Source organism: Hordeum vulgare, chromosome 7H (assembly GCF_904849725.1).
Source record: "Hordeum vulgare subsp. vulgare chromosome 7H, MorexV3_pseudomolecules_assembly, whole genome shotgun sequence".
NCBI classification, from domain to species: Eukaryota; Viridiplantae; Streptophyta; class Magnoliopsida; order Poales; family Poaceae; genus Hordeum; species Hordeum vulgare.
In genome coordinates this window covers 3,135,853-3,160,605 of record NC_058524.1, presented here as the reverse complement: position 1 = coordinate 3,160,605, position 24,753 = coordinate 3,135,853, and the positions used below count along the sequence as shown (strand labels likewise).

At 45.4% G+C, this 24,753-nt stretch overlaps 1 protein-coding gene across 1 annotated transcript; it reads right to left on the bottom strand.

The window, feature by feature from the left end:
• Positions 1-15,404: 15,404 nt before the first annotated feature.
• On the bottom strand, positions 15,405-18,775 carry LOC123412457 (wall-associated receptor kinase 2-like). Its single transcript, XM_045105406.1, has 3 exons — positions 17,836-18,775; positions 17,575-17,718; positions 15,405-16,625 (listed from the first exon to the last, which is right to left on the bottom strand). The coding sequence occupies exons 1-3, from the start codon at positions 18,743-18,745 to the stop codon at positions 15,412-15,414; spliced, it is 2,268 nt and encodes a 755-aa protein (XP_044961341.1). The 5' UTR covers positions 18,746-18,775; the 3' UTR covers positions 15,405-15,411.
• Positions 18,776-24,753: the final 5,978 nt, after the last annotated feature.

The following is a 24,753-nucleotide window of genomic DNA, read 5'->3' as shown; positions in this document are numbered from 1 at the left end:
CTCAGCTTTGACGTCTAGTTCATCAATCAGATTCGTGAGTCTTTCTTTTTCTTTCTTATAAATACCACTCTGATTTTTCGCCCATCCTCTAAGGAATCGACGCAAATGTCTGATTTTGTTTTGCCAAATTTCCACACTGGTGGATCCACCTAAATCTCTAGCCCATTCATTGGCAATGAAATCCATGAAACCTTCTCTTTCAAACCAACTTAGTTCGAATGAGAAGACATTTTTGTTGCCCCTATGATTGGCCTCCCCTGAGTCAACCAGAAGAGGTTTGTGATCTGAGATTGCCCTCTGTAGAGCTTGTACTGTGACTAATGGGTATTTCTGCTCCCACTCAACACTAGTAAGTACCCGATCCAACTTCTCATATGTTGGCACCGGTAATGAATTTGCCCAAGTGTATTGTCTACCAGTAAGATCAATCTCCCTCAAATTGAGTCCCTCAATAACCATATTGAACATCATTGACCATCTTGTGTCAAAATTGTCATTATTTTTTTCATTCTGTCTTCGAATAATATTAAAATCTCCCCACCATAATTGGTAGTGTTTCATCTTCGTAGATTCTCACTAGATCTGCAAGAAAATCAGATTTGAGCTCTAATTGTGCCGCCCCATACACAACCACTAAAGCCCACTTGAAACCATCAACTTTCGACCTTACACGAAATTTGACGGTGAACTCACCATAGACCACACTCATCACCTCTAAAGTCTCGCACTTAACCCCAAGTAAGATCCCACCGAATCTTCCCCTTGGTGGTAGACAATGCCAATCAAATTCAACCCCTCCTGATAAATTATTTAAAAATTGAGGTGTGAAGTTATCTCTTGCAGTTTCTTGTAATGCCTTGAAACCCAGATTATATTGTATCGATTCTTCTCTAAGGAACCTTTTTTTAGCCAAGTCCGCAAGACCTCTGCTATTCCAAAAAATTCCTTTCATAATTCATCATGAATTTTTTTTCTTTTGTTTAACTCTCGCGCTCCTCCTAACCACTGATTCAGGATAAACCTTCCTTTTCCAAGGTCTCCTTGTTTTTTCCTGAATACGATTTAAGTCATTATGTGTACCCAAAGGTTGTGAATGACAATCCACATTCGAAGGGGCCATATACCCCTCCAAACCCATATCATCCTCATCGTTTACTTCCCCGTCTATATGTAAAATGTTATCACATAATGTTTGAAGGTCTGCACCTCCTAAGTCATTAATATCTGAGTCATTCATAGGCTTAACCGCTGCTAGGTTTTTCATAAACTCTATGGTTCTATCAACTTCTAAATCAAGAATATCATTGATGGACTTAGCTATATTTTCACTAGATGCACCCATAGAAATACCTATGTCGCTAGCATTATTCATGATCTCAGAGTCAGATAAGTTTAAAATAGTAGCAGCCTGATCAATAGACAAACCTGTAGTTGATTCAACATCTCGTAATTTTGCAGCCCGCATAGCACGTCCCATCAACATGTCATCAGCATCAGGCTTCTCCTGAATACGCTGACTGAAACGTCTATCACCAGATGTAGGATCCGGGATCCCACCAAAAGAGATCACATCATCAGTAGAAATCTCATTGTGGGTCTTCCCTGTTGCCACAGAATCATAATGCTGGTCAAGAATTGTTTCCTGTACAAATTTATCATACTTAGAAAAAAGCACATGCTGCTTACTATTCGAAGTACGATGATCATTCTGTACCGCTGACTGCAACTTATTTTCCGCAGCCTGACGAGAAGAAGCAGGACTAGGAGTGTGATAGTTTGGCTTATTAGGATGATAGACTACTCATATCAATAAGAATTCCTTTTTTTCCGGGAGCCCATTTGAACTGAACTCCCAGGTTAACCGTGCTCGGTTTGGAGTAGTTCTAGGATGGGTGACCGACCGGGAAGTTCATCCCGGGTGCGCATGAATGAGGACAAAGTACGCAGAAAAGACTAGTATTGATATATGGGGCCAGACTAGATCCCGCCAGGAGTAATGACCACCGACGGGTGTGTCCGGGGCGTTACAAGTTTGGTATCAGAGCCGACCCTCGCGGTTACACGGATGTTTGCGGACATGTGTGCGGTCATGTTGTTCATGACGTTTGTGACCCGTCGTGGCACACGACATGGCCCATGTACTGGACTGGAAGCATAGACGTTTGTGCCAAGAGGGAACGCTCCTGTGGCCCGACAAGGACGTCGGCTCCTCTGAGCGGTGGTGTATGTCGATAGCCTGGCTTATTAGGGATGATAGACTACTCATATCAATAAGGAATTCCTTCTTTTCCGGGAGCCAATTTGAACAGAACTTTCAGGTTAAGCGTGCTCGGCTTGGAGTAGTTCTAGGATGGGTGGCCGACCGGGAAGTTCATCCCGGGTGTGCATGAGTGAGGACAAAGTGCGCAGAAAAGACTAGTATTGATATATGGGGCCAGTCTAGGTTAAGCGTGCTCGGCTTGGAGTAGTTCTAGGATGGGTGACCGACCGGGAAGTTCATCCCGGGTGCGCATGAGTGAGGACAAAGTGCGCAGAAAAGACTAGTATTGATATATGCGGCCAGTCTAGATCCCGCCAGGAGTAACGACCGTCGACGGGTGTGTCCGGGGCGTTACAAGGAGGACGGCTCGCCTCCTGCTTGCTATCTTGCATAAGCAGTGACTCATCCCTCACAGCCTACGATGTAGGAGAAGGAGGACAGCACTCCTCCTGCGGAGGCGGTACCGCAGAAAATGCTCGTCTCTTCTCCTGACAAAGCATATGCGGAGGTGAAACCAACTTTGATGTGGATACAGAGCGTTGAATTGGAACAAAAGGGGCTGCCTCAACATCCACCTCCTTTTGTACAAAAGCACTCCCAAGGTTGTATGATGCACTCATAACATCAAAAGAACCAAAACGAAATGCAGCCATGGGTGACTTTGATGTAGAAGATGCACCCCCAATAAGAACCGGTTTCTCCTTATTAGAAGAGGGAGGAGGGTTAATGTTATCCTTTGACTGATCATAATGTTGATCATTCGCATCACCATGATCCTTGTCCCTATCCTCCCCATCGGCCATGTGAATATCAGCACCATGTGGCTCTTTTGTGACACCTCCTCGACCTCCACATCAAGTGTTGGGGAACGTCGCATGGGAAACAAAAAATTTCCTACGCGCACGAAGACCTATCATGGTGATGTCCATCTACGAGAGGGGATGAGTGATCTACGTACCCTTGTAGATCGTACAGCAGAAGCGTTAGAGAACGCGGTTGATGTAGTGGAACGTCTTCACGTCCCTCGATCCGCCCCGCGAACAATCCCGCGATCAGTCCCACGATCTAGTACCGAACGGACGGCACCTCCGCGTCCAGCACACGTACAGCTCGACGATGATCTCGGCCTTCTTGATCCAGCAAGAGAGACGGAGAGGTAGAAGAGTTCTCCGGCAGCGTGACGGCGCTCCGGAGGTTGGTGATGATCTTGTCTCAGCAGGGCTCCGCCCGAGCTCCGCAGAAACACGATCTAGAGGAAAAACTATGGAGGTATGTGGTCGGGCAGCCGTGAGAAAGTCGTCTCAAATCTGCCCTAAAAGCCCCATATATATAGGAGGAGGGAGGGGGACCTTGCCTTGGGGTCCAAGGGACTCCCAAGGGGTCGGCCGAGCCAAGGGGGGGAGGACTCCCCCCCCCCCAAACCGAGTTGGACTTGGTTTGGTGGGAGGAGTCCCCCTCCCTTCCCACTTTTTCCCTCTTTTTTTTTCCTTTTCCTTTGATTTTCTTATCTTGGCGCATAGGCCTCCTTGGGGCTGTCCCACCAGCCCACTAAGGGCTGGTGTGTCCCCCAAAAGCCTATGGGCTTCCCCGGAGTGGGTTGCCCCCCTCCGGTGAACTCCCGGAACCCATTCGTCATTCCCGGTACATTCCCGGTAACTCCGAAAACCTTCCGGTAATCAAATGAGGTCATCCTATATATCAATCTTCGTTTTCGGACCATTCCGGAAACCCTCGTGACGTCCGTGATCTCATCCGGGACTCCGAACAACATTCGGTAACCAACCATATAACTCAAATACGCATAAAACAACGTCAAACCTTAAGTGTGCAGACCCTGCGGGTTCGAGAACTATGTAGACATGACCCGAGAGACTCCTCGGTCAATATCCAACAGCGGGACCTGGATGCCCATATTGGATCCTACATATTCTACGAAGATTCTTATCGTTTGAACCTCAGTGCCAAGGATTCGTATAATCCCGTATGTCATTCCCTTTGTCCTTCGGTATGTTACTTGCCCGAGATTCGATCGTCGGTATCCCCATACCTATTTCAATCTCGTTTACCGGCAAGTCTCTTTACTCGTTCCGTAATACAAGATCCCGTAACTTACACTAAGTCACATTGCTTGCAAGGCTTGTGTGTGATGTTGTATTACCGAGTGGGCCCCGAGATACCTCTCCGTCACACGGAGTGACAAATCCCAGTCTTGATCCATACTAACTCAACTAACACCTTCGGAGATACCTGTAGAGCATCTTTATAGTCACCCAGTTACGTTGCGACGTTTGATACACACAAAGCATTCCTCCGGTGTCAGTGAGTTATATGATCTCATGGTCATAGGAATAAATACTTGACACGCAGAAAACAGTAGCAACAAAATGACACGATCAACATGCTACGTCTATTAGTTTGGGTCTAGTCCATCACGTGATTCTCCTAATGATGTGATCCAGTTATCAAGCAACAACACTTTGTTCATAATCAGAAGACACTGACTATCATCGATCAACTGGCTAGCCAACTAGAGGCATGCTAGGGACGGTGTTTTGTCTATGTATCCACACATGTAAATGAGTCTTCATTCAATACAATTATAGCATGGATAATAAACTATTATCTTGATACAGGAATTATAATAATAACTATACATTTATTATTGCCTCTAGGGCATAATTCCAACAGTCTCCCACTTGCACTAGAGTCAATAATCTAGCCCTCACATCACCATGTGAATTACATTGTAATAAATCTAACACCCATACAGTCCTGGTGTCGATCATGTTTTGGCCGTGGAAGAGGTTTAGTCAGCGGGTCTGCTACATTCAGATCCGTGTGCACTTTGCATATATTTACGTCCTCCTCCTCGACGTAGTCGCGGATGAGGTTGAAGCGTCGTTTGATGTGTCTGGTCTTCTTGTGAAACCTTGGTTCCTTTGCTAAGGCAATGGCACCAGTGTTGTCACAGAACAAGGTTATTGGATCCAGTGCACTTGGAACTACTCCAAGATCCGTACTGAACTGCTTCATCCAGACACCCTCCTTAGCCGCCTCCGAGGCAACCATGTACTCCGCTTCACTTGTAGAATCTGCTACGACGCTTTGCTTGGAACTGCACCAGCTTACTGCACCCGCATTAAGAATAAATACGTATCCGGTTTGCGACTTAGAGTCGTCTGGATCTGTGTCAAAGCTTGCATCGACGTAACCTTTTACGGCGAGCTCTTCGTCACCTCCATACACGAGAAACATCTCCTTAGTCCTTTTCAGGTACTTCAGGATATTCTTGACCGCCGTCCAGTGATCCACTCCTGGATTACTCTGGAACCTACCTGCCATACTTATGGCCAGGCTAACATCCGGTCTAGTGCACAGCATCGCATACATGATAGAGCCTATGGCTGAAGCATAGGGGACGGAGCGCATATGCTCTCTATCTTCATCAGTTGCTGGGCACTAAGTCTTACTCAATCTCGTACCTTGTAACACTGGCAAGAACCCTTTCTTGGACTGTTCCATTTTGAACCTCTTCAAAACTTTATCAAGGTATGTGCTTTGTGAAAGTCCTATCAGGCGTTTTGATCTATCCCTATAGATCTTAATGCCTAGAATGTAAGCAGCTTCTCCTAGGTCCTTCATAGAGAAACTTTTATTCAAGTAACCTTTTATGCTCTCCAAAAGCTCTACGTTGTTTCCAATCAGTAATATGTCATCCACATATAATATTAGAAATGCCACAGAGCTCCCACTCACTTTCTTGTAAATACAAGATTCTCCAACCACTTGTATAAACCCAAATGCTTTGATCACCTCATCAAAGCGCTTGTTCCAACTCCGAGATGCTTGCACCAGTCCATAAATGGATCGCTGGAGCTTGCACACCTTGTCAGCATTTTTAGGATCGACAAAACCTTCGGGTTGCATCATATACAACTCTTCCTTAAGGAAACCGTTAAGGAACGCCGTTTTGACATCCATCTGCCAGATTTCATAATCGAAAAATGCAGCTATTGCTAACATGATTCTGACGGACTTAAGCATCGCTACGGGTGAGAAGGTCTCATCGTAGTCAACTCCTGGAACTTGTGAAAAACCCTTTGCCACAAGTCGAGCTTTATAAACGGTCACATTACCGTCAGCGTCCGTCTTCTTCTTGAAGATCCATTTGTTCTGAATAGCCTTGCGGCCTTCAGGTAGTATCTCAAAAGTCCACACTTTGTTCTCATACATGGATCCTATCTCGGATTTCATGGCTTCTAGCCATTTGTTGGAATCTGGGCCCACCATTGCTTCTTCATAATTTGCAGGTTCATTGTTGTCTAACAACATGATTGACAAGACGGGATTACCGTACCACTCTGGAGCAGCACGTGATCTCGTCGACCTGCGTGGTTCAACAGAAACTTGAACTGGAGTTTCATGATCATCATCATTAACTTCCTCCTCAACCGGCGTCGCAACGACAGAGGTTTCCCCTTGCCCTGCGCCACCATCTAGAGGGATGAGAGGTTCGACAACCTCGTCAAGTTCTATCTTCCTCCCACTCAATTCTCTCGAGAGAAACTCCTTCTCGAGAAAAGTTCCGTTTTTAGCAACAAACACTTTGCCCTCGGATTTGAGATAGAAGGTGTACCCAACTGTCTCCTTTGGGTAACCTATGAAGACGCACTTTTCCGCTTTGGGTTCCAGCTTTTCAGGCTGAAGCTTTTTGACATAAGCATCACATCCCCAAACTTTAAGAAACGACAACTTTGGTCTTTTGCCATACCACAGTTCGTATGGTGTCGTCTCAACGGATTTTGATGGTGCCCTATTTAAAGTGAATGCAGCTGTTTCTAATGCATAATCCCAAAATGATAACGGCAAATCAGTAAGAGACATCATAGATCGCACCATCTCTAACAAAGTACGATTACGACGTTCGGACACACCATTACGCTGTGGTGTTCCACGCGGTGTTAACTGCGAAACAATTCCACATTGTCTTAAGTGAGCACCAAACTCGAAACTCAGATATTCACCCCCACGATCAGACCGTAGGAACTTGATCTTCTTGTTACGATGATTTTCTACTTCACTCTGAAATTGCTTGAACTTTTCAAATGTTTCAGACTTGTGCTTCATCAAGTAGACATAACCATATCTACTTAAATCTTCCGTGAAGGTGAGAAAATAACGATATCCGCCGCGTGCCTCCACGCTCATCGGACCACACACATCGGTATGTATGATTTCCAACAAGTCACTTCCACGCTCCATTGTTCCGGAGAACGGAGTTTTAGTCATCTTGCCCATGAGGCATGGTTCGCACGTGTCAAGTGAATCAAAGTCAAGTGACTCCAAAAGTCCATCAGCATGGAGTTTCTTCATGCGCTTTACACCAATATGACCCAAGCGGCAGTGCCACAAAAACATGGCGCTATCATTGTTTACTCTAACTCTTTTGGTCTCAATGTTATGTATATGCATATCGCTATCGAGATTCAGTATGAACAATCCTCTCACATTCGGTGCATGACCATAAAAGATATTACTCATAGAAATAGAACAACCATTATTCTCAGACTTAAAAGAGTAACCGTCTCGCAATAAACAAGATCCAGATATAATGTTCATGCTCAACGCAGGCACTAAATAACAATGATTTAAGTTCATCACTAATCCCGATGGTAGTTGAAGTGACACGGTGCCGACGGCGATTGCATCAACCTTGGAACCGTTTCCTACGCGCATCGTCACTTCATCTTTCGCCAGCCTTCGTCTATTCCGCAGTTCCTGCTTCGAGTTGCAAATGTGAGCAACAGAACCGGTATCGAATACCCAGGCACTACTACGAGAGCCGGTTAAGTACACATCAATAACATGTATATCAAATATACCTGATTTTTCTTTGCCCGCCTTCTTATCTGCCAGATACTTGGGGCAATTGCGCTTCCAGTGATCCATACCCTTGCAATAGAAGCACTCTGTTTCAGGCTTAGGTCCAGCCTTGGGTTTCTTCGGCGGATTGGTAACAGGCTTGCCGCTCTTCTTCGAATTGCCCTTCTTGCCTTTGCTGTTTCTCTTGAAACTAGTGGTCTTGCTCACCATCAACACTTGATGCTCTTTACGGAGTTCAGACTCTGCGACTTTCAGCATCGCAAACAACTCGCCGGGAGACTTGTTCATCCCTTGCATGTTGTAGTTCAACACAAAGCCTTTATAGCTTGGCGGCAGTGATTGGAGGATTCTGTCAGTGATAGCTTCTTGCGGGAGTTCAATCCCCAGTTCAGCTAGACGGTTTGAGTACCCAGACATTTTGAGCACATGTTCACTGACAGACGAGTTTTCCTCCATCTTGCAAGCGTAGAATTTATCGGAGGTCTCATACCTCTCGATCCGGGCGTTCTTCTGAAAGATAAACTTCAACTCCTGGAACATCTCAAATGCTCCATGACGCTCAAAGCGACGTTGAAGTCCCGACTCTAAGCCATACAAGACTGCACATTGAACTATTGAGTAGTCCTCCTTACATGCTAACCAAGCGTTCTTAACATCCTGATCAGCCGTAGCGGGTGGTTCATCTCCTAGCGCAGCATTAAGGACATAATCCTTCTTTCCAGCTTGTAAGATTAGCTTAAGATTACGAGCCCAGTCTACAAAGTTGCTTCCATCATCTTTCAACTTAGCTTTCTCTAGGAACGTATTAAAATTCAGGATGACACTTGCGTGAGCCATGATCTACAACACAAATATATTGAAAGTGGACTTAGACTATGTTCAAGATAATTAGAGTTCAACTTAATCAAATTATATGCTAAACTCCCACTCAAAAAGTACATCTCTCTAGTCATTTGAGTGGTTCATGATCCACTTACACTATCCCAAGTCCGATCATCACGTGAGTCGAGAGTAGTTTCAGTGGTAAGCATCCCTATGCTAATCATATCAACTATATGATTCATGATCGACCTTTCGGTCTCATGTGTTCCGAGGCCATGTCTGCACATGCTAGGCTCGTCAAGCTTAACCCGAGTGTTCCGCGTGCGCAACTGTTTTGCACCCGTTGTATGTGAACGTTGAGTCTATCACACCCGATCATCACGTGGTGTCTCGAAACGACGAACTGTAGCAACGGTGCACAGTCGGGGAGAACACAATTTTGTCTTGAAATTTTAGTGAGAGATCACCTCATAATGCTACCGTCGTTCTAAGCAAAATAAGGTGCATAAAAGGATTAACATCACATGCAATTCATAAGTGACATGATATGGCCATCATCACGTGCTTCTTGATCTCCATCACCAAAGCACCGGCACGATCTTCTTGTCACCGGCGCCACACCATGATCATCCATCAACGTGTTGCCATCGGGGTTGTCGTGCTACTTATGCTATTACTACTAAAGCTACATCCTAGCAAAATAGTAAACGCATCTGCAAGCACAAATATGTTAGTATAAAGACAACCCTATGGCTCCTGCCGGTTGCCGTACCATCGACGTGCAAGTCGATATTTCTATTACAACATGATCATCTCATACATCCAATATATCACATCACATCATTGGCCATATCACATCACAATCATACCCTACAAAAACAAGTTAGACGTCCTCTAATTTTGTTGTTGCAAGTTTTACGTGGTGACCAAGGGTATCTAGTAGGATCGCATCTTACTTACGCAAACACCACAACGGAGATATATGAGTTGCTATTTAACCTCATCCAAGGACCTCCTCGGTCAAATCCGATTCAACTAAAGTTGGAGAAACCGTCACTTGCCAGTCATCTTTGAGCAAAGGGGGTTACTCGTAACGATGAAACCAGTCTCTCGTAAGCGTACGAGTAATGTCGGTCCAAGCCGCTTCAATCCAACAATACCGCGGAATCAAGAAAAGAATAAGGAGGGCAGAAAAACGCACATCACCACCCACAAAACCTTTTGTGTTCTACTCAAGAAGACATCTACGCATGAACCTAGCTCTGATACCACTGTTGGGGAACGTCGCATGGGAAACAAAAAATTTCCTACGCGCACGAAGACCTATCATGGTGATGTCCATCTACGAGAGGGGATGAGTGATCTACGTACCCTTGTAGATCGTACAGCAGAAGCGTTAGAGAACGCGGTTGATGTAGTGGAACGTCTTCACGTCCCTCGATCCGCCCCGCGAACAATCCCACGATCAGTCCCACGATCTAGTACCGAACGGACGGCACCTCCGCGTTCAGCACACGTACAACTCGACGATGATCTCGGCCTTCTTGATCCAGCAAGAGAGACGGAGAGGTAGAAGAGTTCTCCGGCAGCGTGACGGCGCTCCGTAGGTTGGTGATGATCTTGTCTCAGCAGGGCTCCGCCCGAGCTCCGCAGAAACACGATCTAGAGGAAAAACTATGGAGGTATGTGGTCGGGCAGCCGTGAGAAAGTCGTCTCAAATCTGCCCTAAAAGCCCCATATATATAGGAGGAGGGAGGGGGACCTTGCCTTGGGGTCCAAGGGACTCCCAAGGGGTCGGCCGAGCCAAGGGGGGGAGGACTCCCCCCCCCCAAACCGAGTTGGACTTGGTTTGGTGGGAGGAGTCCCCCTCCCTTCCCACTTTTTCCCTCTTTTTTTTTTCCTTTTCCTTTGATTTTCTTATCTTGGCGCATAGGCCTCCTTGGGGCTGTCCCACCAGCCCACTAAGGGCTGGTGTGTCCCCCAAAAGCCTATGGGCTTCCCCGGAGTGGGTTGCCCCCCTCCGGTGAACTCCCGGAACCCATTCGTCATTCCCGGTACATTCCCGGTAACTCCGAAAACCTTCCGGTAATCAAATGAGGTCATCCTATATATCAATCTTCGTTTTCGGACCATTCCGGAAACCCTCGTGACGTCCGTGATCTCATCCGGGACTCCGAACAACATTCGGTAACCAACCATATAACTCAAATACGCATAAAACAACGTCAAACCTTAAGTGTGCAGACCCTGCGGGTTCGAGAACTATGTAGACATGACCCGAGAGACTCCTCGGTCAATATCCAACAGCGGGACCTGGATGCCCATATTGGATCCTACATATTCTACGAAGATTCTTATCGTTTGAACCTCAGTGCCAAGGATTCGTATAATCCCGTATGTCATTCCCTTTGTCCTTCGGTATGTTACTTGCCCGAGATTCGATCGTCGGTATCCCCATACCTATTTCAATCTCGTTTACCGGCAAGTCTCTTTACTCGTTCCGTAATACAAGATCCCGTAACTTACACTAAGTCACATTGCTTGCAAGGCTTGTGTGTGATGTTGTATTACCGAGTGGGCCCCGAGATACCTCTCCGTCACACGGAGTGACAAATCCCAGTCTTGATCCATACTAACTCAACTAACACCTTCGGAGATACCTGTAGAGCATCTTTATAGTCACCCAGTTACGTTGCGACGTTTGATACACACAAAGCATTCCTCCGGTGTCAGTGAGTTATATGATCTCATGGTCATAGGAATAAATACTTGACACGCAGAAAACAGTAGCAACAAAATGACACGATCAACATGCTACGTCTATTAGTTTGGGTCTAGTCCATCACGTGATTCTCCTAATGATGTGATCCAGTTATCAAGCAACAACACTTTGTTCATAATCAGAAGACACTGACTATCATCGATCAACTGGCTAGCCAACTAGAGGCATGCTAGGGACGGTGTTTTGTCTATGTATCCACACATGTAAATGAGTCTTCATTCAATACAATTATAGCATGGATAATAAACTATTATCTTGATACAGGAATTATAATAATAACTATACATTTATTATTGCCTCTAGGGCATAATTCCAACATCAAGGTCATAGTGCACACCATCATAAGACCACGGAGCAAAATCAGGTATCTGCTCAACATCGAGCACCATCACAAGCAATCTGGCAATCCCCCTTTTGCGAGTAAAAGGCATATCAACTTTCTCAGTCTTCCCGATCAAAGAACCAAGGCTCCATACGATGAGGATGTCGTTAAGCAGTATCTCTGGAATGCCTGAGAATCTGATCCAAACCTTCTGCAACCTAGTACCCTGCGGTGCTGGTTTAATGCATTCCTTAAACTCAAGTAAACATTTGCTGCCACTAACCTTACTGACCCCAAAAGTGAGTAACCGTTGAAGATTCTCTCTTCTAGGAAACTCAACCTCGAAGGTACTTTGATATACTCTTATTGGTTCCCAACCGTATGTCTCAGAAACAAGCCTTCTCATCTGTTGAGATACTTGCTCAGCAGTCAAATCACCATTTGTGACTTTGACGAGACCCGTCCTTGAGCTTTCAAGACGAGGTGGAGTAAGAACTGAAGTGGACCCTGGTGTCTCAAAAAACATGAGTTTGCTGTGACAAACACCAAAAATGCTCATGACAGGCTTAGGAGCTAAAAGCAGTGGACAAGCCGTATCAATATGACCAGGCTTTTGACAGATGTCTCAAAGAGCCGCGGTACAGTCCACAACGAAGTGACCGGGTACCCCATATCTATAACATGTCAATTTTTCTTTTTTGCGAGCCGCCTTGTTGGCTCGCGCGACTTCCCTGTCCTCCGTCGTTTTAGGTGGTATTACCTATGTGGGCGCGGTGGCACTGGCTTCCCCACCGGCCGCTTGGGTAACTTCCTTCCACATCGGTCCCGAATTGTTCCGGCCAAAGTTGCGTACTCCACCCCCGCCTCTTTGCCGAAAATTAGCACCTCGAGCACCCTCCACAAAACTGCCTTCGGGGGGTTGGAAGGGACGGTGCCACTGACTAGCACCTCCCCCAGGACCTCCTCCGGCATTCCAATTCGAACGGCCACCACCCGGACCGCCAGCATATTCGTTCCATTGATTTGGATAACCTTTGTATCCTTGGTACCCACTTCCGCCACCGCGGTTATGTCCTCCTGAACCACCTCTTCCGACAACAGCAGAGCCGCGCCCCTGAACAACAGGAGCGGGAGCCCGCTGCACACCCTCCCGCGAGCCACCAGCAACGGCAGAAGAGCCGTCATCCCCAGTAACAGACCCTGTCGCCGCAGGTGCAGTAGACGGCGTGACCTGTGATTGCCTCGCCGCCATTGCTGCCAACGCTGGAATACTCGTCGCTTTGCCCAAAGGCGATGGAAACCCTGGGGTAGGTTATCTTCTATCGCTAGCCCAGGAGAGTCCCGATCGCGACCCAATCAACGCAACAACGTGTTCGGTATTGGAGGCAGGGATGATATCGTATGTACCAGACCCGGATTCCTTTCCTTGTAAACAACAACCGATATGGACTCCTGTGACAGGCTGGGCCTTATACCCAGTTGTCGCTAGTCCATCAGGTTGCGAAACCGGCCCGTCATGGCCAAGAATTGATTTCAAACGCATCTCCCTCGCCTCTCGGATCCCAAGATCCGGTCTGGCCGGAGCTGTGGCCAACCGTCGTGGCAGTGCCACCGGCGATGCAGTTTCTTCTTGACTGGCACTTGTTTCCAGGAATCGATAAAACCCGCTAAAGTAAGTGCCGGCAGACGTACCTTAGGTAATGGTCCCTTCCAAGGTCTTACTGCGTTTGCCGATGTTCGCCGGTGGACAACACGTCGGAGAACCTCCACCCTGTCCTCGTCGTTAGCCCGTAGCCCATTCCAAGCGGCGTTAGAATCTGGAACGAGTCCGTCGATGCACTTTGCAACCTGTTCCTCGGAATATCCGATCAAAATGGATTCACAGACGAGGTCGGAAGGGGTAGGATAAGATGCCGGTGTGATATGGATGTCATCTTCGTCGCAGTGATCTAGCTCTTCGTTTGCCAGCGCCCAAAACCGGCCGCCGACGCAACCATGTCCATTGCTGACCGGCGGCGAGGCCATCTCATGGCACTACACCCCCGTCGCCTGAAAATCGCCCCAAATCGCCTCTCCAAGTTTTTCGGAGCGGTAGTTCCCCAACGTTTGCTCTTCTGAATGAACGAATAAACCGTTTCGATCACTACCGTTGAACCGCTGGGCTGACAGCCGCTTGGTCGAAGCGGACGGACGATTACCATTCTCGGGCAAAACAGAGGTGCGGATTTGCTGAAAAGATCTATATGCCTTCTTGGAGTGGATTTGGTTGATCTCTCTCAAGCCCTCTTCACACATGAAAACTAGTTATGTACTCCCTCCGTCTCATAGTGGCGCTGACTTAATATAAAATTTATACTAATTTAGTTATAAATTTGTGACATTTTTTTTGGGATGGAGGGAGTACTTCCATCGTTCCTGGCAAACAAAGATGAGCAAATAGGCCAGCACCGACCAGGTCCTTCGATGGGGCCACTAGGGATCGGCTGCAAGCACCACGGGGAGGACATCGCCGTTAGCTGCTTCGCCAGCTCGGCGCTGTGGCACATGTACAACCGTACAAGGGAAAGGGACCAAAGCGACAGGGCAGGGGTTTAGGGACTGATCGCCGAGCTTTCAACCTATTTTGTTTCTTATTACTTTCTGAACCAGTTTCATCCCTCTACATTGCACATACCCATATTCTCAGTCCCCACGTGTCTCATGTACAACCTTACTCGCAAACAAAGCAACAACGTATCAACTAATAACAACAGTACACCACTTCAATTAAAATCGAAGATCCATGGAATGGGCCTCGCCCAAGGCCATCCGATTAATTTGCTGCGCATCCACAACGACGCAATCAACGCCCAGCAATAACACAATTGCCATGTGCTCCATGTACCGTGCTTGATCTGGGATGCCGTTCTCCATGTCACTCTTGAACTTCTCCAGTTGTTCTGCCATCAGATCAGTGATGAAGTAGTGTGCCCAAATCGACAAATTACCATCACCTCCAGCTTCACTGGCCACCCGCCCCATGACGAGCTCCAGCAACATCAAACCGAAACTGCAAGTGTCAACTTTCTAAAAATTAACATCTGTTACCCACACTTAGCCATGTCACTGATCAGCAGCGTTGTAAGCAATATGTGTACCTTCAATTTTGTTTCTAAGTTCCTGTTATGCAAGTATACTAATGGAAACAATCAGTCTTAACTTCACTGATAGAAATTAATTGATAGCATGCAGATTAAGCAAACAACAAAAGCAACCACAGTGTCTCAATTTATTCAACACACACGCATGGTATATAACAAGCAGTTACACATAACAACTCTTTCACTTGTCCTGTAAGAAAGACTATCGAGGGTAGCTCCCGGACAACAGATATTCTTCTTCTTGACTATATTGTCTGCTCACGTTCTCCGAGCTTGTCCTTCTTATAGGTGATGTATATCTCATTGCCGAATGACTACCCTCATTTGTTTTGGCCAGCAGATCATCCCTAACCCGAACACGCTCTTTGGGTCCTTGAAGGGCTTCCAGTGTCATCTCCACGGACCTCATGGTTGGTCGTTCCTCTGGTCTCAGTTTCGTGCACGACACAGCTAGAGCGGCTACTTCTTCAACTTGCCTCCCTCCCTCCTCCATGACCTGTGGATCAAGTATTTCTCCTAATTTACCTTCTGCAAGTAGCTCAATGAACTGTGGAACAAGCCCATCACCTTTGGACGATCTATATATAATTGGCATCTTCCTCGTAAGCAATTCAACAAGAACAACTCCAAAGCTATAAACATCACTTTTTTCTGTTAGCCGACCACAGTAAAAGTACATAGGATCTAAATATCCCAAAGTTCCTTGCACCGCTGTTGTTATCCCTGTTTGATCCCTAGGAATGTGCCTTGAAGCTCCAAAGTCAGACACCTTTGCTGTCGAAGCATCATCAAGAAGTATATTTGTAGACTTGATATCTCTGTGTATTACGGGGATGGAAATACCTGAGTGAAGGTAAGCAAGAGCTTTGCCAATTTCCACTGCAATCCTTAATATGTCTTGCCATGGTATTGATCTTAGTGGTGTCTTGTGAAGATAATCGCATAGTGTTCCATTGGAAATGAACTCATAAGCCAACAAAGGGACTTCTGTCTCAAGACAACATCCAAAAAGTTTTACAATATTCCTATGATTGATTTGTGAGAGTATGGCAACTTCATTTATAAACTCGTTAATCTCACTCTTCACCACAATATTTGACTTTTTGATGGCCACAACATGCAAGTCTGACAAAATGCCTTTGTATACGGTGCCATGCCCGCCACCACCAAGCTTCCGAGTTGGATGAAAGTTGTTTGTGGCCTTTTTCAGCTCCTTTAAAGGGATGATCATCCTCTCTGCAATGTCTGACCTATGAGATACCAATTGCTGCAATAGTTGTCCACGATTTTCATTGAAGAACTTTTGTCGCAACTTTTGTTCCTTTTGATGTTTAAGCTTGCGAATTATTATCTTTGACCCGATAAACAAAAGTAGAATAGTTGGGCCACTAGAAACTGATAGACCAATTATTAAACCTGCAAAAAATAGATCGGTGGGGCATGTATAAGGTTTAGGACATACGGGGTTGGATCCAGGATCAGAAGTCTTGGTAAAATGAGAGATACCGGCAGACCAATGATCAATCGACCATACCAAATTCAGATTTCTAAAATTTCCAAATTTTGACCAAAATTATTTAATATTTTAGTAATCCAACTAACTGGAGGGCCAGTAATTAAAGCCCCAACAAGTCCAATAACCAGCGAGTTACCAAAATTCTAGGTGGATCGCAATGCAAATGACGCAAATAAGAGTGTGTGCGGCCAGAGAGAGTGTCTTCTATATAAAAATTTTGGATTGGATTTATCTATTAATTAGTACCAATGTCAAATTATATACTGCCATGGCACATTTGATTGTACATATATTGTAGATGCTTTTATTTGTTTCTTCTATGGATATGAAATGCTTGCTTATTGATTGTGGATTCTTTTCTTAATTCCATTTTCTTCTATAAAACATGGTGGTACTCCATTCTTATATAATTGTCTTCTACAACAATTTTATTTAGGAGTTGTTGCCACTTGCAATAATATATATTTACAACATAAATTTCTTAGCAGAAATCTAAATATTATTTACATTGCTTAACTGGCTATTAGCTTCTTTTTTCTTGCAGTATACTCTACTTTGTATGGTTCACAAGCTAATACATAGAGGTTACTCATGTAAGAATACGTTTTGCATTTAATAATACAACAAAAGTGAGTTGGTTGAGATGGAACCATATCTTTGCACCTACTCTCTCGTTTCCAAAAGGTTAGTTCTTTAGGTTTGTTTTAAGTCGAACTTCTTTAAGTTTGATCAAACCTACGGAAAAAATATAGCAACATCTACGACACCAAATAAATACATCATGACAACATATTTCACAATAATTGATCTAAAGGAAGGTAAAAAAAAGTTTGGTATAATGGTGCTCACCTATGTGTATGGACTTGACACACCCATTAGGTTGGGTGGCGTTGCCTTGAAATCCTCGTGGGCACCTGCAGTCGAAAGATCCATCCATGTTGGTACACTTGCCGAAGCATGAATGTAAGTGTGGCTGCTTGCACTCGTCGATATCTACATAAAACAATGTATGCATTAAGACATGTAGATCAACCAAATCTAAAAAGAAGAAAAGGCAAACTCAACGGCGTTTCCATTCCACCACTAGCAAAACTGACACAAATTAATTACCTGTGCATCCGTTGTCAAGGTATGGGTTACCCTCGTAGCCTTCCTTGCATTTGCAAAAATACCCCATCCCGTTGGTGGAATTCGCGCAGTCACTGTGCATGCTCACGCAAGCGTATCCCGGCGATTCTGTCGCCAGGGGGCACGACAAGGAGTTATTGCCGTTGCGGATGGCCCAGTCGAGCCAAAGCGGCATGCTCCATGGCTTGGTCGGGTCCGGCGTCCTCTTCAGGTCGTCAACCTGGAAGACATAGTGCTTCCTCTCCACTATGAAGGCGTGGTTGCAGGGGCTGAAGTCGACGCCTGCGTGTGGCCAATCCCCGAACGTCATCCTGGTGTCGAGGAGGGCTTGCGGGATACCGACATGGCAGCAGCCGACGCCGTTGCACTTTCGGTCGCGCGCGCTCTGGGTGCTGTTGCAGTAGGCAACACACCCGCTGAAATAAGAGTAGGATTCTGGATTCTGGCGCCGCCGACTTCCTCTGCCGGCGTAGATGAAGGCGTCGCAACCCAAGACGAAGAGCTCGTTGGCGGTATTGGAGATGCGGTACACGCCCGCCGGGTTGACTCTCAGCTGGCCGTTGAAGCTGGCGGTCTTGTTACCGGCAACGTCGAAGCACTGGTACGCCACTGGCACCATCACCCGGACCCGTGCGCGCGGTGTCACGGTCAGGTTCAACACGAGTATGGGCTTGGAGCGCATCTTGAAATCCGTCAGGAACGGCTTCTCACCACTGTCGGTCATGTTGTTGCAGGTGATCTCGAATCCCCGGCGGAAGCAGCCGGGGCCGATGCCGAACGGGTAGAGGATGTCGATGTCGCCGCATCGCGTCGGGCAGCCTGGCTTCGCCAAGGAGCTAGAGGCGGCGGCCATCGATGCCGCTAATGGCAATAGCACCAAGATCCATGCCATCGAAGCTTCTCACCACTTTTGTTGGTTGGTTTGTTTGTGTGTGGAATGTTGGTGACCAAGCCTTCGCACACTTAAATACAAAGAGTGGGCATGGTTCCCGTCCACCGGTGCTAGCGCTGCTGGTCTGTGTTTTAATATTGAACTACCAAAACGTTATATATTTAGGAACAGATGGAGTAGTTTGTTTGAGGAGGTTGCCGGTCTGTTGCCGTCAATGGGAGATTTCAAATTCATGAGTCAACTATCCTCCGCACATCTAAAATGTGAAATTAAGGTTGTCACCGTCAACAATTCATTTCTGTAGTATGTGACCTCATTACCTACCTTTGAGTCTCTTATCTTCTTGCATTAATTAGTGGGTGTGGAAAACTATGTTACATTTGGATTGTTTTCAGTCTCCAAAGAGTGGGTGAAGCCACGCGAGGCTAACCAATATATGTTCTGCAGTAAACATTGGATGCTTAACCAACGACACAACGACTATTCAGTTTACAAAAGATTGTACTCACTGGAAGTAAGTAGACGAAAGCATCAAAATTTCATTAACCCTTAAAACAGCCAAGCCAAGATATTACAAGAACACAAGGTGACAAATGTGAAGAACAAAACAAAAGTAGTTAATCTAGGAGGATTTTTTATTTTGTGGCAAAAATCTAAATGACAATTTTTTATATCTTGTTCAACCTATTCACTTTACATGAATATGAAGTCTTCCTCTCAGATTCTTACGCGAAGTCCAAACCATTACTGTGTGTAGGCGCACCCAAAGAAATTCGTAAACAAAAACCAAACCCAAAGAAAAAACTTACTGTGGGCATTAAGAAGTTTGACAATCTCCAATGAAAGCAATAGCAAGAAAGGGCCATCGCCCACTTTATATATAAAGAAACTCAGCCAAATCGATCCATGGTGATGAGAAAACCATCTTAATTACAAAGCAGATCACAAGAAAACAAGAGTAGCTAGTTCTTAAGAGTTAGTTTAGTTTCAGATTCATTTTATTTTCAGCCTTCAGACTTATCTCGAACTACTTTGTTACTTTGGATATTTAATAATATGACTGCATGCATCGATTGATGCAGAAACCGGGGGGTTCTTTTCCTCCTTCTCAAAAAAGAAAGAAAAGAAAACAAGAGTAGCTACACCCCACCAAAAGACAACCGAAACTACCAACGAGAAAAGAATTGTTGGCTTCTCTAACTTTTGGAGTTCAAGCAAAACCAAATGATTGACAAATATTTTACCTTGCCAATATATTGGCAAGCGAAATATTTGTAGCAAACTAAGCAGCCCCTAGTATAAGATGCTCCATAGAATAATATTTTCTTGCAAAGGGCAATTCAAGGTAATTCACTAATTGGAGGCACATAAAAATTAAGTAGTGTGGACGCTAGGTATGTGCCCCAACCTCTAGTTGGATGGTTACAAGGGTGGTTGTACCCTAGCACAACTGGAATCAAACCCCAGGATTGACATCTCATGTGTTTCATAAATGTGAAACCCGCTTTCTCAGTCTCTTGAAGGTGTTCATTGTGTGTGTGTGCACGTGCTCATGTGTATGTGCGCGTGCATGTGTGTATGTGTGTGTGTGTTCATAAGGGGGTGAAGGTATGCGTGTGTATGTGAGCATCCGTCGTCGTCGTGCTCTGTTTCTCAAAGAAAAAGTATGTGCTGCGCATGAATGAAGGCAATCTTGGTATAAGATTTTGTCTTGGATTGGCAACCACCTACATCGATTTGTTGTGTTGTTCATTTTTGTCACGTGTTGCTACCTGGTCATACTACATTTTTATTGAATTTACTTGGAAAAGTTAGAAGGAAAATTAGAAGTTTCCTGGTCTTACTACATTAACTGATGATTAACCATGGTTGGCTTCACTTTGTTTGTTTGTTGGTTCAATGTTGGTGATCATTCCTCCGTACATTTAAATACATGGGAGGCTAAATGTGTTCTTAATTAATCAGTTTGTTTGATAGATGCCACAACAAGGATTTGGTGGCTTGTTGTTGCCAAGGGATGAGTTAAAATTCATCAGTCAACCAACTCGGAAGTAAAATTAAGGTTTTCTTCGACAAAAAATATATTTCAAGGTATGACCTCATTACCTACAAGTCTCTTAGCTTCTAGCATTAAGAAATGGGGGTGCAGAAAACCATGTTACACTTGGATTGTTTTCTGCCTCCAAAGAACGGATGGAGCCACTCAAGGCTAACCACTACGCGTCCTGAAGCTAGGAGGCATCAGCTGCTTTTGCCAATAAGGTGAATGCACTTGTGCAATGACTAATCAGGCCAACAATCAAAGTATATTTCAGCAATAATTCGGCTTAAAAAATCCTACTCATTGAAAAGTAGATAAAAGCAACATAATTCCATTAACCCTTAAAACAGACAAGCCAAGGTATTACATGAATACAACATGGAAAAAGTGAAGAACAAAACAGAAGTGGTGAATCTTTGAGGGGTTTTTTGTAACAAAAATATAAATGACTATTCTTTTAAATCTGGTTCAAACTATCTTCTTTACATATACAAGTAGTCTTCCTCCCAGATTCTAATGCAAAGTCCTGACCATTATTGAGTGTAAGCACACCCAAACTAATCCCAAAGAAAAAACAGACCAACTCAAAAGCATTCAAACATCAAAAAGTAGGTCGACTTTTGAATCTTAATAAACCAAGATGGCACACCAAGGCAATCATTTCTACAGAGTTTGCACTTTGAGATGTCTGTTGGTGACAGAAGGTAGGGTAGCATGGTAGGCGCCTCACAATTTTCAGGTCAGATGCCTAGAATTTGTCTGGAAGTTTCCTTAGCATTTCAGCTCGCCAGCTTCTTAACCAAAATTAAGGTAGCCAAAGGTTACAACATTTGGCATGCATATTTAGGGGAACCATTGGCATTTCTAACTTTTGGAGTTAAATCAATGATTGTTTTCTTTACGTTGACAATATATTGGCAAGCCATATATTCGTAGCAAATTAAGCAACCCCTAGTATGAGATGTTCCGTAGAATGATAATTTTTTGCAAAGGGTATTTCAAAGTAGTTATCTTTCAGATCAGGGATTAATTTCATATTTACTAACTGGAGGCGCCACAAAAGTCTCCATGTTAATCCCTCTCCCGAAATAGGCTTTGGTCCCACTATATTTATATAGCAACCACACGATACAACATGAATCCACTGCTGAGGCAAACAACACATCCACGTCCAAAAAAAAAGAAAGAGAAACAATGCCAACACCGACGGATCAACGAAAACAACAATGACACGCAACCGTTGCGTCCCCCTCTGTAGTATTCCCACCACGATCCTAGCACTCTGATTCATCGCGTATCAAGCAGAACCTCGAAGAAGGATAGTGACGATGACGACACTGCTGTCCGGACTGGTCGTAGGGTTTCCTCCGGTACGATCCGAGGAGTGAGGAAGAGGTACACCCGACGCCCTTCAGGAAGGAAGGATGACACTCTCAAGCGTCACCGTGTCGGCGTCAAAATGACAAGGATTTCTGCCGACCCCCAAAACACCATCTCCCGGACAATCAGAGGCAATCCACTAAGCATGTCATCCACCAACGTACGCCACCACGGTCTTGCTCATACATATGCCGTTCTACTCCCTCCGTTCCAATGAGCAGTCGTGTTGCCACGTAAGCTAGGAGAACACAACATGAACGTTGGAAACACACGCCATGAACACAGATGATTTTGGCGCTGCGCGAAGTTTTGCAACTTTTCTCTTTTATCTCCTTGTATTTAGAGGGTAACAGAAAACAACAATATTCCCACGCCATGACCAAGCAACTTGACGTGACCCAAACACGCTATGCCACCCACCACGTACGAGCCACACTTTGTGTTATCTGAGATGATCCTGTAACTGACGACCTATTTGTTGTGCAAAGTAAGAGCATCTACAGCCGGGCTAGGAAATCCGCCCCCCTATACGCCCGTGGACGCGTCCGGGCACGTCCGCCGACGTATCTGGACGGCTTTTTATGTTTGGTTCCGTGCATCCACATACCTCATATCCGGACTCTCAAATCCATGCAAAGTCATGCGCGTCGATCATTTGATATTAAACTTCGCACGTAAAACAAATGTTGATACCGAACATAATAAATGTTTACATCAATTTTATTTGGACCGCACAATGAAATTGAACTGCACAATCAATCATTTGCTTTTTGATTTTCACTGTGGGTCCACATATGGTCCATCAAATCATTGAGTAGTTGCGTGTGCACGTGATGATCTTGGAGATTCTGATGCATCTGCAGAAATTCATAAGCTGCATTGCATCTTGATCTTGAGGGATTTCAACTTGTTCTTCGGATGCTTCAAAATCATTGGTTTGGGCTACACTATCACCCTCATCCTCGACGATCATATTGTGCAAAATAACACAACAAGTCATCAGCTAGCACAAAGTTTCTTGTTCCACATCATTGCAGCCCCATGAACAATTATCCAACACGCTTGCAGCACTTCAAAAGCCCTCTCCACATCCTTTCTAGTTGCTTCCTGCATTGTTGCGAAGTGCTTTTGTTTTCTGCCATCTGGCTCAGATATGGTGTTCACAAATGCAGCCATTGAGGATATATGCCATCGGCAAGATATTATGTCATTTCTTAGTCACGGTCATTGACGGTGTAGTTGCACGGAGGTGATTCCCCGTTGCAAAGCCTCTTGAACACTGGAGATCGTTGAAGCATGTTGATGTCGTTGTGAGAACTTGGCATTCCAAAGAAAGGATGCCAAATCCATAAGTCATGTGATGCCACTGCCACTAGTATGACGGTGGCCTCTTTTTGTGACCTTGGTACATTCCTCGCAAACCTTTGGGGCAGTTCTTCCATTGTCAATGCATGTGATCGATTGATCCGAGCGATCCTAGAAATTCACTGGCCTCTCCAATAGCCAACAACTTCTTCGTGTCATGTGCATTTAGCTCTCTCAGATACTTTGCTCGAAACAACTACACCACAACACGTGCAAACTTGACAGTAGTTTCCAGGCATGTGCTCTCCCTCATCCCGACCATCTCACCAACGGCATCTGCCGCAGTATCAAGTGCAAGCATCCTCATAGTAGTCATGCACTTTTGCTTCACAGAGAAAGAGAGTTAACAGCAACAATCCCTTGTGAGTTTAAAGTACTCATCATGTGCCTCCACTCCCTCCACAATGCGCAAAAATAATGATTTTCGCATGCGAAAACGACGACGAAAAAATGTATCATTCGGAAAAGTTGGGTACGAATTAATTTAATCCTTCTGCAGTAGCTTTGCTCCGGATGCCCTATCCCGATTGATGACTCTTTCCCCTTTGATTGAGCCTTGAAATTGAGAATGTGCTCCATTTCCCGCTCCATTTCCTCTTGCATGCTCATGAGCATCATGATATCCACTTCTTCGTTCGAAACCGATGAATCAAAGAACTCATCTTGAATCAGTTGATCAAGCTCCGTCGGTCCATACTCCTCACCGGACGAAGCATCGGAATGCATCGTTTCCCCTAAAAATTTGACCAACAAATCCGGTCACACATTCTGTCAAACACATATGGTGTAAGGCACAGCCATCGAGTTGTCGGACGTACCGTGGTGTCTTTCATGCCAGCAATGACATCCTGCACGAAGAAGTCGGGAGAGATGATCCCTCTGACCGAGCGGCCAGGGTGACAGAGGCTGTTAGGCGACGGAGCACGCGCGATGGCGGAGCTGCGAAACAGACGACGCGCGAAGGAAGAATAAAGGAAAACGGACGGGCGTGGATTTGGTGCAATTTGCGGTAGGGTCGGGATTTCGGGTCCGACATGACGGGTGTGCCCGGGTGCGTCGTCCCCCCCCCCCCCTTCTGTCCTATATTTAGGCTGAATATGAGGGGTGTCGATCAGCCCGGACATTTGAGGCCCGTTTGAGAGATCCGTCTGGATCGCTTTTTGTGACCGGTCAGTGACCGAGCGTCCTGTCCGGACTTTTAAGAAGGGTTCGAGAGTTCCGG